Source organism: Salmo salar, chromosome ssa07 (assembly GCF_905237065.1).
Source record: "Salmo salar chromosome ssa07, Ssal_v3.1, whole genome shotgun sequence".
Lineage (NCBI taxonomy): Eukaryota > Metazoa > Chordata > Actinopteri > Salmoniformes > Salmonidae > Salmo > Salmo salar.
Window position 1 is genome coordinate 21,197,293 of NC_059448.1, and position 18,422 is coordinate 21,215,714.

Genomic DNA, 18,422 nt, shown 5'->3' on the forward strand with positions numbered 1-18,422 from the left:
AGCAGTTGACTAAAAGTGGCAGGGTGGACATGGTTAGAACTGCTCATCACCCCTTAAAGGCCAACATGCATTGAAAGAGATTGAGATTAGTTATTCAAACATGTCACACACAGCATTTACCTAGCCAACTTAGTGTATGCAAATAAAGTCCTCACTTGTGATACAATACCTGAAACTGGATGGAGCCACATCCCATACCAATCAGGACAAGGTAATGATTGTAAGAAAATATTTATTAAATACCAGACTTATTTATATTCAAAAATAACACCGCAATCCCTCCCAATTCAGTCAGTGGTTTCATTAGTTCCTGTGGAGAGAATAAAATAAAGTTAGGCCTCATCTAGAACAGACTTCTCCATATCATACCATTGTATGGAAGGTGACTGGGGTCTGGGCCTAAGTGGTTAATTTACCGGTTGAAGACTTTGACATATTTAGCCCTAGGGTGGATGCCAGGCATTTCCCTCCCAGGACTCAGGCCTGTGTTGGAAGTAGCTGTGGACGTCAATGGTCTTCTGGTGGTGGTTAAGGTAGTGGGTGGAAAGGTGGGCTGAAATACTTTGATTGGACAGAGAGTCAGGTGTAAAAAGCTGTAGCAGTTTTACCACCCTCTTTAGCTGCACGACAATAGAGCACTTACTTTTTACAGGAACTCTAGTCAAGATGGTGCCAACTCCTGGAGAGTCTGCGTCAAACCGCCAATATGCAAACAGCTTGTATAGGTCACTCAGTGGATAGACACACCGCACTGTCACCCTAAAAAGAGAACTGAACATTAAAGCCGCAAGTGCCTGTAGTGAGAGTTAATAACTAAGGTGAATATTTATGTCAACCAATGAGGCAATAGATTAGTGAAGTCACGTACACAGAGGCAGTATCCCTGGTTTTGACTGGTTCTGTCGCAGATTGGATCGTGTGCTCAACGTTGATCTCATTTTCGTAGGTGACGTGCTGATGGTCAACCTGGAAGACAACAGGACGTCACAAGCCTGAATGTAATTCAATGACAATTAAACTGTTGCAAGCCATGTCTAAAAACTAATGTTGTTCCCTTGTCAGGCCTCATGAGAAACAGACATCGGTGAAAGTCTGAATATTTAAAAATTCAGCCTTTATGCTGACGGATTGAGATGGAGGCTTGCTAATCTCATGGACCGATTCTGCGCATGAACCAATGACGGGATGGAATGCATTGATAACAGCAGTAGTTCCGGTGTTTGTTTTTCTTGCAGATTGTTTGGCCGCATCAGGATAGGGGCGAAAGCGGTGCTTGAACGATTGATGGTAAACATGTGAAATTAGGGGGACTTTAGCTGAGACGTCACACTAGAAGTGGCAATGTCTAAGACGTATGTACCCAGAAAGCAAGTTCAGTTCTGGGTTACCAGATAAGACGCTGACTGGAACTTTTATTTGAAGTAGTCACTGGTAGGGCCAGTCACTTGATCCTTTTAATGATTAAAATGTTATGGGTTAGACAGTTATACCTGGACCCTGGTACCACAGGTATGGAGTCCAAAGCTAAAGAGAACCCTGGTGTCATCTGTCTCTTGAGGCCTGCAGGTAGAGTCCAGGAGGAAGGTTGCGTTGGGTTCAGCTCCAGGGATGGCCAGAGCCACATCAGTAACCACTGTCAGCACCCCTTCAGTGGAACACACTAGAGAAAGTTGTTAGAGCTGGGCTAGAACAAAGGGAATGAGCAACACCATAAACAGTCAGGCAATAAATTAAGCTGCAGGCAAAGTTGAGGCACTAGTAGTTACCTATGACCTCAGTAGTCTGGAAGAGACAAGCCTTGGCCAAGGAACTCGTCACCTCCAAGGTCTTGGGAAGTCTTGAGTGAATTTCAAAAGAGCCGTAGAACTGCTTCAAATTGATGTCCTGGAGAAAAAAAAGGTACATTTTAAATCAATATAACGCCTACTTTACCCAACGACAAGTCAGTTTAAGCACTTGCCCAATGAGCATCTCACCTTATAAGTGTAGCCAACAGAGAAGAGGGGCACTTCCAGGGTCAGACTCTTGCTGTCATTCTGCATGATGTAGCCCCGCTTGGCTGCCAGATTTGGGGTCAGAAGGTAAGGGCCAACACCCACCTCCCACAGGTAATCAAATGGCTTATGGCCCATAAGGAAAGTGATGCTTTCCTCATTGCAGACACCATTGAAGAAGGGAGGAACTGGTGAAGAGAAGAACGGCCCAATAGTGCCAAGATAACATCAGGGGTAAACAGTGGTAGATCCCTGGGCTGCATCCACATTAGGCAGTGGTCAGAACCAGAAGGCTAGGAAGACCATCGTGAGGAATGTCACTTCCAGCCCAGGTCTCTTAATAAAGTTCAATTCAACTTACAGACATCATTGAACTGAGCCACAACTGAGGCCAAGTAGTAGTAGGGCTCCTCTTGAGGCAGGATGACCAAAGTGTAGTTGATGTCCAATGAGAACTGAAGAAGCCCCTCGGTAGAGTACTATGGATATGAACACTCATTGAGAAACAAATTCTTACATCAACATACTAGGAGTGAATCTCAGGTCCCCAAAACCCATTGCACAAAGTTTGAGGGGAGGAACCGTGGATCTCCTCCAATGAGAAGTCATGAGGAAATGCTGAGAAACCACAGTAGTTCATTAAAGAGTAAATATAAATTGTTCTTTACCAGCTTGTGAACAACAGCATCCTCAAATGGCACCCTGAGAATGTAGGCATGTAGGGTACTGTCAGGCTGGGGGACCATGGTTATGACGAGGCCACTTTTTTTCGCCTCTAGTATGGTGAAGTTCTGACCATTGAGCTTCACAGCCACCAGGTCAACATCGTAGGAGAGGTTCCCCAGGTACACAGTAAACACACGATCCTCAAGGACTGTTTCTGTGGTGGGCGAAGGACAGGGTCTTTAGCAACCATGACCATGGAGCTGAAGAGCCACTTTGGATTGGCTAGTAGAACTCTTACGGTTAATGATGGAGAGGTTCTGGATCAGAAGGGGGGTGTTCATGGGCCTGTGGAGGCGGAGTCTGGTCTCCACACCACAGTCATCAAGAAAGATTTGTTCATAGTAGAGACGGACCACATAGAACTCATGGTACATGTTGTCCATCACAAAGCTCTGGAAGAGTTGAAACCGTTATGAAGCATCTGCCATTAGGTTATATGCTACAAAGAAGAATATTGAAAATGTGTACAGAGGACATGAGTAACTGAAGCCATTTGCAGCTTCCCTACATCAGAATACAAGGTAAACTTCTGCATGTTAATGGTCAGATGTGGGCCTAGTATGCTAATGACTTTTCTGTATCCTCCGGCAGCGTTGAAGGGGATGCTGATCTGGACGGTGGTGTCACTGATGTCCAGGCTGTAGCCTCGCTCTGCTGTGATGGGCTCATCCAGGAGCTGCCCATCCACCCCCATTGTGATCTTGCTGCTCTCCAACCCAGAGAGGCCAGAGACCAGCGGGGACAGCAGAGTGGGGGTCTGCCAGACCAGCTGCACCCCATCATACATCCCTTCATCTGGATAGAGATTACAAGTGTTAGGACCCAATGAGCAACTCTTCCTTACCAACTGTGTGATCAAAACATCTCACTGATCTGAAATAACTTCATAGGTGAAAGTAGTATTTGCTGAATTGAGCCATCACTATTGCTTAAGACTATCCAGTCCCTTCAGATCTGAGCCTTGATTATGTGGGGGATGATATTTCCCTGGAACTTACTAGTGCTGCACGCAACAATCCAGTCCACCATCATTACCACCCATCTCTGCCTGGAGAACAGTATGGGATGGACCACCTCCACCAATGAGCCATTCACCTGGAATTAAAGAATGGATGAAGTGTCCTTGCCAACAGTACGAAAGGGGGGCATTTCAGTAGCCCAAATAAGTGGCTTCCTTCCCATCCTGCATAACCAGGTTTGAAACGTTAAGCAATATAAGACCCTCTCGGAATAGAGCCGCCACTCTAGGTAGTTAATGTCAAATTAAGCAAGCCTGAAGACACACCCAAGACAAAGGAAGCCATTGAACAGGACATTTAAATCCTCACCATGGAGACAGACCCCATGACAGACCGTGGTGTGTAGGGTGAGCGGAACACCAGCCTGCCCTGGGTGAGGTGGAACACGTAGCCCAGCTCCCGAGCCTCTGAGAAGGACATGGGAATCAGCTCCTGCCCCTCCTGCTGGAACATCACCTGCCAGGTAGACGTGGCAGAGCTGTGGGCCTGATGGGGAACAAGAGACAGGGCAGGCATGGTGGTATGGGGACAAACTGGTGCAGCTCATCTAATTGAGAATTTGCCAAATAGCCTTAAGCTTACTGTAGCAAGGGCAGCAGTCCAGGCATCCGTTGTTGTACCATATAGACAGGACACATCACTCCTCATTGACACCTACAGGGTAACATAACAGATCACTCTCCTATAAGAATACACAAGCCCACCTCAACCTTAAAGAGCCCTGGATACACATTCTAGATCCATGTATCAGTACCTCCATATAGTTCTCCTCACAGCTGACTTCTCTGGGTGACCAGGGTAGAGGGAGGGAGCAGGTTGCATTCACAGTGTAGGTCGTTTCCACTCCACTCGCAGCAGTTATGATCAAGTTAAAGCGTAAAGTGAACAGCTCATCATCCTAAGACACAAAAAGCAAGACCTTCAACAGATACCTGGTAGCAATTTAACTAGAAAATATCTTTCAAAAGCCCTTCCCATGGGCACAGATAGCAATTCAATGTCTACTCCACATTGGTTCATTGTCATTTCATTGAAATGGAAATGTTGATTTATCCAGTGAGCCCATGGGGTGAGGCTTTGACAAGACTACAATGCACAGAAAATATATGGACCTGGTTGTCAGTGTGGCAGGAGAAGTAGGAGGCTCTGAGCTCAGCATGGCCAGGCAGAGGGAGGATACTGAACATGTAGCCACACTCTGACCCATACTGCTTAGTGATGGGGTGAACACCATCAGCATCTAGTTGGGGGTAAAGGACTGGGTCAAATCAAATGATTTGAATATGCTCAAGTAGAAATCTAAATAAATATCAATTTCTTCTTAAGTGGTCAGACAGGCACAGCAAGAGACTGAAATATACTGCAGGGAGAGACTTCCTGTCAGCACCAGCTACCAAACACTGGCCAAGACATGTTGAGATGCCAAGTTCATGAGCTGACCAAACCTGATTTCAGGCCCATTTGGCATCAGATAAGGTTAAAAGGCTACTTACCAACCGCTTCAAAGCGAGGTTCGTTCCCAGCAAATGAGAGTTGCGTTGTCACTAACAGGTATCGATCCCGACATGCAGTCTCAATGGCCCCTATATAGACACACAAGGTGAGAATCTGAAGGGTGGAAGCTATTTGATTCTGGCCAACGAGTAATACCAGTGTTCTATAACTTGTATAAAAGGCTAATCTGACCCAATTTAAGTTTCTTACCTTTTGGAAGGTCAGAACATCTTACACTAGGCCATACAGACAGGAGTATAAATACTCTAAGAAAAGCATAAGCACAGGTCAACATAGTGTGCCAGCATCAAAACACTTAATCAAAACATTTAAGCCCACCACCAAACTTACCCCAACCAAAACCCAAAAGCCATTGCTCCGTAGAAGTGTCTAACCCTAGCCAGGAACAGCTAGTAAACTACACCTGCTAGTTAACACAACATCAACTACCACGTGCTGACAGTATCCTAGACAAAACAACAGTTGATGAGTAGCATGTTTTCTCTCTGGCACTTTTATATGGGGGTGGTGCTGTGATTGAGGTAAATAATTAGCTAATTGGGTCACATGGTTGGCCAGCTTGCCAGAGCCTAGGGCTCGCAGCAAAATAGTCTGAACTGGATTCCTCTCCTCATCTTCTCTCCTTCCCCCTTTCTTAGGATGTGTTTTCCATCTCCACTGAACAACGATATAAACAGATCATGTAAAGTGTTGGTTCCATGTTTCATGAGAAATAAAAGATCCCAGACATTTTCCATTCGCACAAAAGGCTTATTTCTATCAAACTTTGTGTACAAATTTGTTTACATCCCTGTTAGTGAGCATTTCTCCTTTGCCAAGATAATCCATCCACTTGACAGCTGTGGCATATCAAGAAGCTGATTAAACAGTATGATTATTACACAGGTGCACCTTGTGCTGGGGGCAATAAAAGGCCACTCTAAAATGTGTCACAAAACACAATGCCACAGATATCTCAAGTTTTGAAGGAGTGCAATTGGCATGCTGACTGCAAGAATGTCCACCAGAGCTGTTGCCAGAGAATTGAATGTTCATTTCTCTACCATAAGCCACATCCATCCGGCCTCACAACCACAGACCACGTGTACGACGTTGTGTGGGCAATTGGTTTGCTGATGTTAACGTTGTGAACTGAGTGCCCATGGTGGCGGTGGGGTTATGGTATTGGCGGCATAAGCTACAGACAACAAACACAATTGCATTTTATCGATGGCAATTTGAATGCACAGAGACACCGTGACGAGATCCGTTGTAGTGCCATTTATCCACCGCCGTCACCTCCTGTTTCAACATAATAATGCACAGCCCCATGTCGCAAGGATCTGTGCACAATTCCTTGAAGCTGAAAATGTCCCAGTTCTTCCATGGCCTGCATACTCACCAGACATGTCACCCATTGAGCATGTGTGGGATGCTCTGTGTTCCAGTTCCCGCCAATATCCAGCAGCTTCGCACAGCCATTGAAGAGGGGTGGGACAACAGCCTGATCAACTCTATGTGAAGGAAATGTGTTGCGCTGCATCAGGCAAATGGTGGTCACACAAGATACTGACTGGTTTTCTGATCCACCCCCCTACTTTTTTTTAAGGTATCTGTGACCAACTGATCCATATCTGTATTCCAGTCATGTGAAACCCATAGATTAGGTCATAATTGATTTATTTTAATTGACTGATTTCCTGTAACTCAGTAAAATCTTTGTTGCATTTATATTTTTGTTCAGTATACATAGTCTATGATATATTTATACGTGTCATTTCATATTCACGGTACAGATTAATCCTTCACTATGGCTGCGTTTACACAGGCAGTCCAATTCTGATCTTTTTTCCACTAATTGGTCTTTTGACCGATCACAGATATTTTCACATCAGATCTTCTTCAGAGCTGATCTGATTTGTCAAAAAATATCAAAATTGGGCTGCCTGTGTAAACGCAGCCTTTTTGGTAAGTTTAGTGACCCAAGTTATATTTTCACTTGGCAATGGGCTCATTTTATGAAATACATTCAGTTGGGATTTTAACCAACTTCACAAATTTGCAAACATATTTTATTGGGCATTCAACAGAGCATCTTCCCTGTAGCAGAAATCAAAGCTCCCATCCCAACTATCGCCACACCCACATACTGCCCACTGCCCTGACCTCTGTTGGAGACTAATGTATTAAATAGGCAGCAGAGGTTAGAGTGCAAAGGTTGAGTTGACAGGGTGCTCAATAGAGACAGTGACGGTGTCATTGGCAGGGTAGGGACACTGAATGGTCAGCCTGAAACAAAACACAATTGTTAAGAGAACTGAACATTTTAATGTTAGTGTGTAAATAGTGTGTGTGCGTGCATGCATGTGTGTTACCTGTAGGGATAGTGTGGATGAGGCCCTCCCTCACCCTCCCTTTGGCAAATCAGACCATGACTATCTACCTGCATCCTGTTAACAAACAAAATCTCAAAAACAGGAAGTACCAGTACCAGGAAGTACCACTTCACTCAGAGCAAAGCTCAATACAGAAGTTGTCCGTTGAAGCAGACACAAGGCTACAAGACTGTTTTTCTAGTACAGACTGGAATATGTTCTGGGATTCATCCAATAGCATCAAGGTGTTTACCACATGTTATGAGAATTATGTTCTCAATGTTAACTTCAAATAAAATACTCAGTCTGCCAGCCAGAATGTGTAAGATTCATTAGACTATTAGACTGTTAAATAGTCACCACTAGCCGGCCTCCGCCCAGTACCCTGCCCTGAAACTTAGTCACTGTTACTAGCCGGCTACCACCCGGTACTCAACCATGCACCTTAGAGACTGCTGCCCTATGTACATAGTCATTGAACACCGGTCACTTGAATAATGTTTACATACTGTTTTACCCACTTCACTTCACTTCACTCTGCCAACCCGGATGTCCTAGCTGTGTCTGAATCTTGGCTTAGGAAGTCCACCAAAAACTCTGAAATCTTCATCCCTAACTACAACGTTTTCAGACAAGATAGAACGACCAAAGGGGGCGGTGTTGCAATCTACTGCAGAGATAGCCTGCAGAGCTCTGTCCTGCTATCCAGGTCTGTACCCAAACAATTTGAACTTCTACTTTAAAAATCCACCTCTCCAAAAACAAGTCTCTCACCGTCGCCGCCTGCTATAGACCCCCCCTCGGCCCCTAGCTGTGCTCTGGACACCATATGTGAACTGATTGCCCCCCATCTATCTTCAGAGCTCGTGCTACTAGGTGACCTAAACTGGGACATGCTTAACACCCCAGCCATCCTACAATCCAAGCTTGATGCCCTCAATCTCACACAAATTATTAATGAACGCACCAGGTACAACCCCAAAGCCGCAAACACTGGCACCCTCATAGATATCATCCTAACCAACGTGCCCTCTAATTTGTAACGGCTTCGGTAGTCAGGTAGGAGGAATGAGGCGCAGGAAGCAGCGAACACAGGGAGTGGTGTTTTTAATCACACAGGATAAACAAAAGTTCCCAACCATAGGGAATAAAATACAAAATAGACGACCAGGTAAAGCCGATGAACAACACTTCGTCAATGAACACAAATTAATCCCGCACAAACAACAGACGGGCCAGCTGAACTAAATACCCCCTCTAATAGCTAATTGGCCACAGGTGCCCAAAACCAAAAAAAGGGAAAACCAAAAAGGGATCGGTAGTAGCTAATAGGCCGGTGACGACGACCGCCGAGCGCCACCCGAGCAGGAGGGGGCGCTACCGTCGGTGGGAATCGTGACAGTACCCCCCTCCTGACGCGCGGCCTCGAGGTCGACCCGGAGGGCGAGGCGCAGGGCGATCCGGACGGAGGTGGTGGAAATCCCTCAACATGGATGGGTCCAGGACGTCCTCCGCCGGCACCCAGCACCTCTCCTCCGGGCCGTACCCCTCCCAGTCCATGAGGTACTGCAGGCCCCTCGCCCGGCGTCTAGAGTCCAGAATGGCCCGAATGCTGTACGCCGGGGACCCCGGTGTCCAGAGGGGGCGGAGGGACCTCCGGCACCTCATTTTCCTGAAGGGGACCAGCTACCACCGGCCTGAGGAGAGACACATGAAACGAGGGGTTAATGCGGTAATAGGAAGGGAGTTTCAACCGATAACACACCTCGTTTATCCTCCTCAGGACTTTGAAGGGCCCCACACACTGCGGCCCCAGCTTCCGGCAGGGCACGCGGAGGGGCCGGTCCTGGCAATACGACCTCAGGAACCTGCCCACCTCCTGGTTCACCCTCTCCGCCTGCCCATTGCTCTCAGGGTGATAACCGGAGGTCAAACTGACCGAGACACTCAGCCGCTCCATAAATGCTCTACAGACCCTGGATGTGAACTGGGAACCTCGATCAGAGACAATGTCCTCCGGCACCCCGTAGTGCCGGAAGACGTGGGTAAATAGGGCCTCCGCAGTCTGCAGGGCCGTAGGGAGACCGGGCAATGGGAGGATATGGCAGGACTTAAAGAACCGATCCACAACCACCAGAATCGCCGTGTTCCCCTGAGAGGGGGGAAGATCTGTCAAGAAGTCAATGGACAGGTGCGACCATGGTCGTTGTGGAACGGGGAGGGGCTGTAACTTCCCTCTCGGTAGATGCCTAGGAGCCTTACTCTGGGCACATACCGAACAGGAAGAGACATAGGACCTCACGTCCTTAGCCAAGGTGGGCCACCAGTACTTCCCCCTTAGACTCCGCACTGTCCTCGCCTCACCAGGATGACCCGCAGTAGGTAGCGTGTGCGCCCACCGAATCAAACGATCACGAACACCGAGCGGCACATACATGCGCCCCCACGGGCACCTGCGCAGGCGCAGGTTCCAACACCAATGCCCGCTCGATGTCCGCGTCCACCTCCCATACCACTGGTGCCACCAGCCTAGACGCTGGAATGATGGGAGTTGGATCGATGGGCCGGTCCTCCGTGTCATAGAGACGGGACAGCGCGTCGGCTTTAGTATTCAGGGAACCCGGTCTATAGGAGATGGTAAACCGAAACCGGGCGAAGAACATGGCCCACCTCGCCTGACGTGGATTCAGTCTCCTCGCTGCCCGGATGCACTCCAGGTTTCGGTGGTCGGTCCAGATGAGAAAGGGGTGCTTAGCCCCCTCAAGCCAGTGCCGCCACACCCTCAGGGCTTTTACCACCGCTAGCAACTCCCTGTCCCCCACATCGTAGTTACGCTCCGCCGAACTGAGCTTCTTCGAAAAGAAAGCGCAGGGGCGGAGTTTCGATGGCGTACCTGAGTGCTGTGATAGCACGGCACCCACCCCAGCCTCGGATGTGTCCACCTCCACTATGAACGCTAAAGACGGGTCCGGGTGCGCCAACACGGGTGCGTCGGTGAACAGCGTCTTCAACTTCTTGAAGGCTCCTTTCGCCTCTGTCGACCATCGCAAACGCACCGGCCCCCCCTTCAGCAGTGAGGTAATGGGAGCCGCTACCTGGCCATAACCCCGGATAAACCTCCGGTAGTAATTGGCAAAGCCTAAGAACCGCTGCACCTCCTTCACCGTGGTTGGAGTCGGCCAATTACGCACGGCCTTAACGCGGTCACACTCCATCACCACCCCCGTGGTGGAAATGCGATAACCCAGAAAGGAGACGGCTCGTTTGGAAAACTCACACTTCTCAGCCTTAACGTATAGGTCATGCTCCAGCAGTCTACCAAGCACCTTGCGTACCAGGGACACATGCGGGGAGCGGGTGGCGGAATATATCAGAATGTTATCGATTTAGACTATCACGCCCTGCCCGTGCAGGTCCCTGAGAATTTCGTCAACAAAGGATTGAAAGACGGCTGGAGCATTTTTCAACCCATACGGCATGACGAGGTACTCATAATGGCCCGATGTGGTACTAAAGGCGGTTTTCCACTCGTCTCCCTTCTTGATACGCACCAGGTTATACGCGCTCCTGAGATCCAGTTTTGTGAAGAACTGTGCTCCGTGAAATGATTCCACCGCCGTAGCGATGAGAGGTAGTGGGTAACTAAACCCCACCATGATAGCGTTTAGACCTCGGTAATCAATGCACGGACGCAGACCTCCCTCCTTTTTCTTCACAAAAAAGAAACTCGAGGAAGCGGGTGAGATGGAGGGTCGAATGTACCCCTGTCCCAGGGATTCCGTGACATATGTCTCCATAGCCTCCGTCTCCTCCTGTGACAAGGGGTACACGTGATTCCTGGGAAGCGCAGCGTTAACCTGGAGATCTATCGCATAATCCCCCTGTCGATGAGGTGGTAATTTGGTCGCCCTCTTTTTACAAAAAGCGATCGCCAAATCGGCGTATTCAGGGGGAATGCGCACGGTGGACACCTGGTCTGGACTTTCCACCGACGTGGCACCTATGGAAACTCCTAGACACCTCCCTGAACACTCCTCTGACCACCCCTGGAGAACCCCCTGTTTCCACGAAATACGGGGATTGTGACCAGCCAGCCAGGGGACCCCTAGCACCACCGGAAACGCAGGCTAATCAATAAGGAAAAAACTAATGCGTTCCTTATGATTCCCCTGCGTTACCATGTCCAGTGGCACCGTAGACTCCCTGACTAGCCCTGACCCTAATGGTAGGCTATCTAGGGAGTGCACGGGGAAGGGGGAATCTAACGGCACCCGCGGAATGCCCAGCTTGATGGCAAGTCCACGATCCATAAAGTTCCCAGCTGCGCCTAAATCGACTAGCGCCCTATGCTGGGAAGAGGGAAACAATTTGGTAAACAAAACAGGTAAAAACACGTGACCAACAGGGGGTTCTGGGTGACTCTGGGTGACTCTGGGTGACTCTGACTCACCTGAGGTGACCGAGAAGTGTTCTGCCTGCCCTCTCGACTCCCAGACTGGCTCCTCCAGCACCGGTCGGCCGTGTGTCCTCTCCAACCACAGCTGGTGCAGGAGGAGCCACCTCCTCCGGTGCCCCTTGGCACGGCCCCCCCTACCTCCATAGGGGTAGGGGCGGGGGTGCACGGGGGTGGAACGGGCAGGACCCTCTCCGAACGCCCGCGGGCAGCCAGCAAATTGTCGAGACGGATGGACATGTCTATAAGCTCGTCCAGGGACAGAGCTGTGTCCCGACAGGCCAGCTCCCTGCGGACGTCCGCCCGGAGACTGCAGCGGTAGTGGTCTATGAGGGCCCTGTCGTTCCACCCCGCCCCAGCAGCCAAGGTCCTGAACTCCAGCGCGAAGTCCTGAGCACTCCTCGTCTCCTGCCTGAGGTGGAACAGCCGTTCACCCGCCGCTCTTCCTTCTGGAGGTTGGTCGAACACGGCCCGAAAGCGGCGGGTGAACTCTGGATAGTGGTCCCTCGCCGAGTCTGGGCTCTTCCAGACCGCATTAGCCCATTCCAGAGCCCAGCCCATCAGGCAGAAAACGAGGGCACTCACGCTCTCCTCTCCTGTGGGAGCAGGTCTGACGGTGGCCAGGTACAGCTCAAGCTGGAGCAAAAACCCCTGGCACCCAGCCATCGCACCATCGTACTCCCTTGGGAGCGTCAAACGAAGCGCGCCAGAGCCAGACGTAGTGGGAGACGAAGGTGGCTGTATCGGAGGAGGTGGAGGTGGAGAGAGGATTCCACTTCTCTCCCATCGGTCCATCCTCTCCATCATCTGGTCCATCGCTGATCCGATGCGGTGTAGGACCGTAGTGTGGTGAAGCACACGTTCCTCCATCGAGGGAAGAGGAGTGCCCGCTGATTCCCGCTGATTCCATGCCTTTTTCAGTGGTGCGGGATTCTGTAACGGCTTCGGTAGTCGGGTAGGAGGAATGAGGCGCAGGAAGCAGCGAACACAGGGAGTGGTGTTTTTAATCACACAGGATAAACAAAAGTTCCCAACCATAGGGAATAAAATAAAAAATAGACGACTAGGTAAAGCCGACGAACAACACTTCGTCAATGAACACAAATTAATCCCGCACAAACAACAGACGGGCCAGCTGAACTAAACACCCCCTCTAATAGCTAATTGGCCACAGGTGCCCAAAACCAAAAATAGGGAAAACCAAAAAGGGATCGGTAGTAGCTAATAGGCCGGTGACGACGACCTCCGAGCGCCACCCGAGCAGGAGGGGGCGCCACCGTCGGTGGGAATCGTGACATAAATACACCTCTGCTGTTTTCAACCAAGATCTCAGCGATCACTGCCTCATTGCCTGCACCCGTAATGGGTCAGCGGTCAAACGACCTCCACTCATCACTGTCAAACGCTCCCTGAAACATTTCAACGAGCAAGCCTTTCTAATCGATCTGGCCCTGGTATCCTGGAAGGATATTGACCTCATCCCGTCAGTAGAGGATGCCTGTTTTTTTTTTTTAAATGCCTTCCTCACCATCTTAAATAAGCACGCCCCTTTCAAGAAATTTAGAACCAGGAACAGATTGGTTCTCCCCAGACCTGACTGCCCTTAACCAACACAAAAATATCCTGTGGCGTTCTGCATTAGCATCGAACTGCCCCCGCGATATGCAACTTTTCAGGGAAGTTAGAAACCAATACACACAGGCAGTTAGAAACGCCAAGGCTAGCTTTTTCAAACAGAAATTTGCTTCCTGCAACTCAAACTCTAAAAAGTTCTGGGACATTGTAAAGTCCATGGAGAATAAGAACACCTCCTCCCAACTGCCCACTGCACTGAGGATAGGAAACTCTGTCACCACCGATAAGCCCACTATAATTGAGAATTTCAATAAGCATTTTTCTACGGCTGGCCATGCTTTCCACCTAACTACCCCTACTGCATTCAACAGCACTGCACCCCCCACAGCTACTCGCCCAAGCCTTCCCCATTTCTCCTTCTCCCAAATCCATTCAGCTGATGTTCTGAAAGAGCTGCAAAATCTGCACCCCTACAAATCAGCTGGGCTTGACAATCCGGACCCTTTCTTTCTAAAATTATCTGCCGGAATTATTGCAACCCCTATTACTAGCCTGTTCAACCTCTCTTTCGTGTCGTCTGAGATTCCCATAGATTGGAAATCAGCTGCTGTCATCCCCCTCTTCAAAGGAGGTGACACTCTTGACCCAAATTGCTACAGACCTATATCCATCCTACCCTGCCTTTCTAAGGTCTTCGAAAGCCAAGTCAACAAACAGATTACCGACCATTTCGAATCCCACCGCACTCTCTCCGCTATGCAATCTGGTTTCAGAGCTGGTCATGGGTGCACCTCAGCCACGCTCAAGGTCCTAAACGACATCGTAACCGCCATCGATAAGAAACAATACTGTGCTGCCGTATTCATTGACCTGGCCAAAGCTTTTGACTCTGTTAATCACCACATCCTCATCGGCAGACTCAGTAGCCTTGGTTTCTCAAACGATTGCATCGCCTGGTTCACCAACTACTTCTCTGATAGAGTTCAGTGTGTCAAATCGGAGGGCCTGCTGTCCGGACCTCTGGCAGTCTCTATGGGGGTACCACAGGGTTCAATTCTTGGGCCAACTCTTTTCTCTGTATACATCAATGATGTCGCTCTTGCTGCTGGTGAATCTCTGATCCACCTCTACGCAGACGACACCATTCTGTATACTTCTGGCCCTTCTTTGGACACTGTGTTAACAACCCTCCAAACGAACTTCAATGCCATACAACTCTCCTTCCGTGGTCTCAACTGCTCCTAAATACAAGTAAAACTAAATGCATGCTCTTCAACCAATCGCTGCCTGCACCTGCCCGCCTGTCCAGCATCACTTCTCTGGACGGTTCTGACTTAGAATTTGTGGACAACTACAAATACCTAGGTGTCTGGTTAGACTGTAAACTCTCCTTCCAGACTCACATCAATCATCTCCAATCCAAAGTTAAATCTAGAATTGGCTTCCTATTTCGCAAAAAAGCATCCTTCACTCATGCTGCCAAACAAACCCTCGTAAAACTGACCATCCTACCAATCCTCGACTTCGGCGATGTCATTTACAAAATAGCCTCCAATACCCTACTCAACAAGCTGGATGCAGTCTATCACAGTGCCATCCGTTTTGTCACCAAAGCCCCATATACTACCCACCACTGCGACCTGTACGCTCTCGTTGGCTTGCCTTAGCTTCATAATCGTCGCCAAACACATTGGCTCCAGGTCATCTAAAAGACCCTACTAGGTAAAGTCCCCCTTTATCTCCGCTCACTGGTCACCATAGCAGCACCCACCTGTAGCACACGCTCCAGCAGGTATATCTCTCTGGTCACCCCTAAAGCCAACTCCTCCTTTGGTCGTCTCTCCTTCCAGTTCTCTGCTGCCAATGACTGGAACGAACTACAAAAATCTCTGAAACTGGAAACACTTATCTCCCTCACTAGCTTTAAGCACCAGCTATCAGAGCAGCTCCCAGATCACTGCACCTGTACATAGCCCATCTATAATTTAGCCCAAACTACTACCTCTTCCCCTACTGTATTTATTTATTTTATTTATTATTTTGCTCCTTTGGACCATATTATTTATATTTTAACTTTGAACTTTCTTCAAATTACAAATCTACCATTCCAGTGTTTTACTTGCTATACTTTATTTACTTTGCCACCATGGCCTTTTTTGCCTTTACCTCCCTTATCTCACATAATTTGCTCACATTGTATATAGTCTTATTTTTTTTCTCCTGTATCATTGATTGTATGTTGTTTTACTCCATGTGGAACTCTGTGTTTTTGTATGTTGTCGAACTGCTTTGCTTTATCTTGGCCAGGTCGCAATTGTAAATGAGAACTTGTTCTCAACTTGCCTACCTGGTTAAATAAAGGTGAAATAAAATAAATGAAAATAAAATATTTATATACTGTATTCTAATCAAGGCTCATCCTGTATAACTACTGCTGTACACACCTTTTCTATTCATATACATAATGTCTATACACACCATCATATACATATATATTTATATTCCTAACTCTGACATTGCTCGTTCTGATATTTCTTAATTTCTTTCTTTTTATTCTTTGGGTTTGAGTGTTTTGTATTGTTAGGTATTACTGCACTGTTGTAGCATTTCACTGCACCTGCCAAATATGTGTATTTGACCAATAACATTTGATTTATTTAATAATATCTCTTTGTGTGTCTGTTACCACAGGGGGACTCGGATTTCAGTCCAAGGTGGTGGCTGATGACCCGGCAGGTAGATGGGAGTGACGTAGCGGTACCCCGTCCTGTGCCACTGCTCTCCCCAGTGCCCCTAGGGTAGCCGGGAGCTCGTCTGAGGAGAACTACACAGAGGTGACTTACAGGACCATCAGACCACAATATAATATCATTTTTTATTTACATTTATTTAACTAGGCAAGTCAGTTAAGAACATGTTCTTATTTTCAATGACAGCCTAGGAACAGTGGGTTAACTGCCTTGTTCAGGGGCAGAACGACAGATTTTTATCTTGTCATCTCAGGGATTTGATCTTTCGATTACAAGTCCAACGCTCTAACCACTAGGCTACCTTTATGGACCCAAGGTTTCCATTAAGCGACCAGTCCCAGCTGTGTTAGAATCTGAGCTGACGAAGGAGGAGGTGGGAGATAGGAACATGATGTTCACAGGCCAGGCCAACCGCAGGAGGAGTATAGACCCAGGCACATGACGGAGGCCAGTGCCCTGGGTTACCACATCTCTGATTCAGGCTCCAGGATCATCCTCCGCTGCCCCTACTCCTCATCCCTCTCCTACACCATCAAGGTCAGAGGTTATTTCTATGTAGGCAGGGGGTTTATGGTGCTCACTTTGTGTGTGCTTTAATGTATACGGTTAGAGATGGAGTAACTCTGTTTTTTTGCCTCTTGGCAGGATCTATGCACAAACAGGACAAAGGGGTGGAGCTGGAGGTGGTCAATGCCACATTCTTGTACCCACATCAAGGGAAGGTCCTTGCCATTGATGCCTCAATGGCCTGCTCTATTAGTCAGTCCATGTTTTCTGTCTAAGTGCTAGTTTTGACTGGGTTCCTATCTTCCATGCCTTCTTTTGAAAATCTCCTTATCCCTACCTCTCTTTCCTCCTCTCCTCCTCCATCTATCCCGCCCTCTCTCAACTCCACCAGATGAGGCGACAGTGGATGGGTCCCACCTGCTCTGGCCTGTCCCCCATGTCCTCTACCCCCTGGTCCATGGGCGGTTCAGGGACATGGGCATGAGGATAGGGGTGGAGACGCTTGCCCTGAGTGAGTGTGTGATCAATGAGAGGGGACATGATGATTGAGGTCAGCGTTCCGTTTGGAGCCGAGGGAACACACACGTTAAGGTGCACGCGTGTGTGTGCACACACACACTTTGTGAGTTTCATATTTTGTCAAATGTTAATATGAAAGCAAGGAAAATGGTGATGTGGCGCCACCTATTGGCTGTAGCTATGAAACTCACCTACAATACCCTCACTACGCGTTTGAGGGGGCATCCAACTGTTGGATTGAATGCGATATGTAGGCTTTGGAAACTTGTCTTAACCAGCCTTATTGTGGGTCTTTTAATCTGTAATTAATTCAAGTGATTCCTAATCTCAATCTCATTAAAGCCCCAGAGATCTTGGTACACTCTGTTGGATGAATTAAGAATTAATTTGTGAATCAGAGAGTATATAAGCATTTGTTGAGTATTATGAGAGCTTAAACATACCATTAGGGAAAAGTTATTTGATAAATATATTTAAAACATGTATATGATTTTTCTTTACATCTAAGTCAATGCAGGGGATGCTTTCATTATGAAAACCTCTCCTTTCTCTCTCGCTGCATCCCCTTGTAGGAACTGAGTATGCAAGGTGGAGGTTAGTGTGGTGAACTTACACACTCAGAGTGGAGGACAGCCTTATCCAGCTCTGCACCTTCCCTGTCAGGGAGCTACTGCGTAACACACACACACGTGTGGTATACTACTGAAAATAATGACCGAAGTGACCTCATTCAAACACTGTTAAAACCGATCCTTGAACTCTTGACTTCCAGTGTGCTTACCAGGATGGTGATAATGACTGACAGGTACGATCCCGCCCACCCAACCAAACTGCACCACCATATTTGACCTCAGCTGTGTCCCCGAAGAGACGGACAGCGTCAGGGCCCTATTCAACTTCTCCCTGGATTACTGTGGTACCACAGCAACCTGAGTGTGCGCTATAAGGTTATTATAGTTGTGTGTTTTTATATTCGTTTTTATTTATAGTCGTTTTAAGATTATTTTTTA

The 18,422-nt window shown here is 48.1% G+C and overlaps 1 protein-coding gene across 1 annotated transcript; it reads right to left on the reverse strand.

Annotated features, from left to right (window-relative positions):
• Nucleotides 1-215: 215 nt before the first annotated feature.
• Nucleotides 216-5,728, reverse strand: LOC106608796 (uncharacterized). The gene is made up of 19 exons (XM_014206944.2): nt 5,585-5,728; nt 5,444-5,499; nt 5,233-5,322; nt 4,852-4,979; nt 4,494-4,637; nt 4,322-4,393; nt 4,049-4,225; nt 3,719-3,815; nt 3,292-3,515; nt 2,959-3,112; nt 2,663-2,874; nt 2,356-2,473; nt 1,977-2,182; nt 1,767-1,884; nt 1,491-1,660; nt 869-966; nt 644-759; nt 417-561; nt 216-310 (listed from the first exon to the last, which is right to left on the reverse strand). Exons 1-19 carry the CDS (start codon nt 5,605-5,607, stop codon nt 304-306), a joined length of 2,355 nt encoding a protein of 784 aa, XP_014062419.1. The 5' UTR covers nt 5,608-5,728; the 3' UTR covers nt 216-303.
• Nucleotides 5,729-18,422: the final 12,694 nt, after the last annotated feature.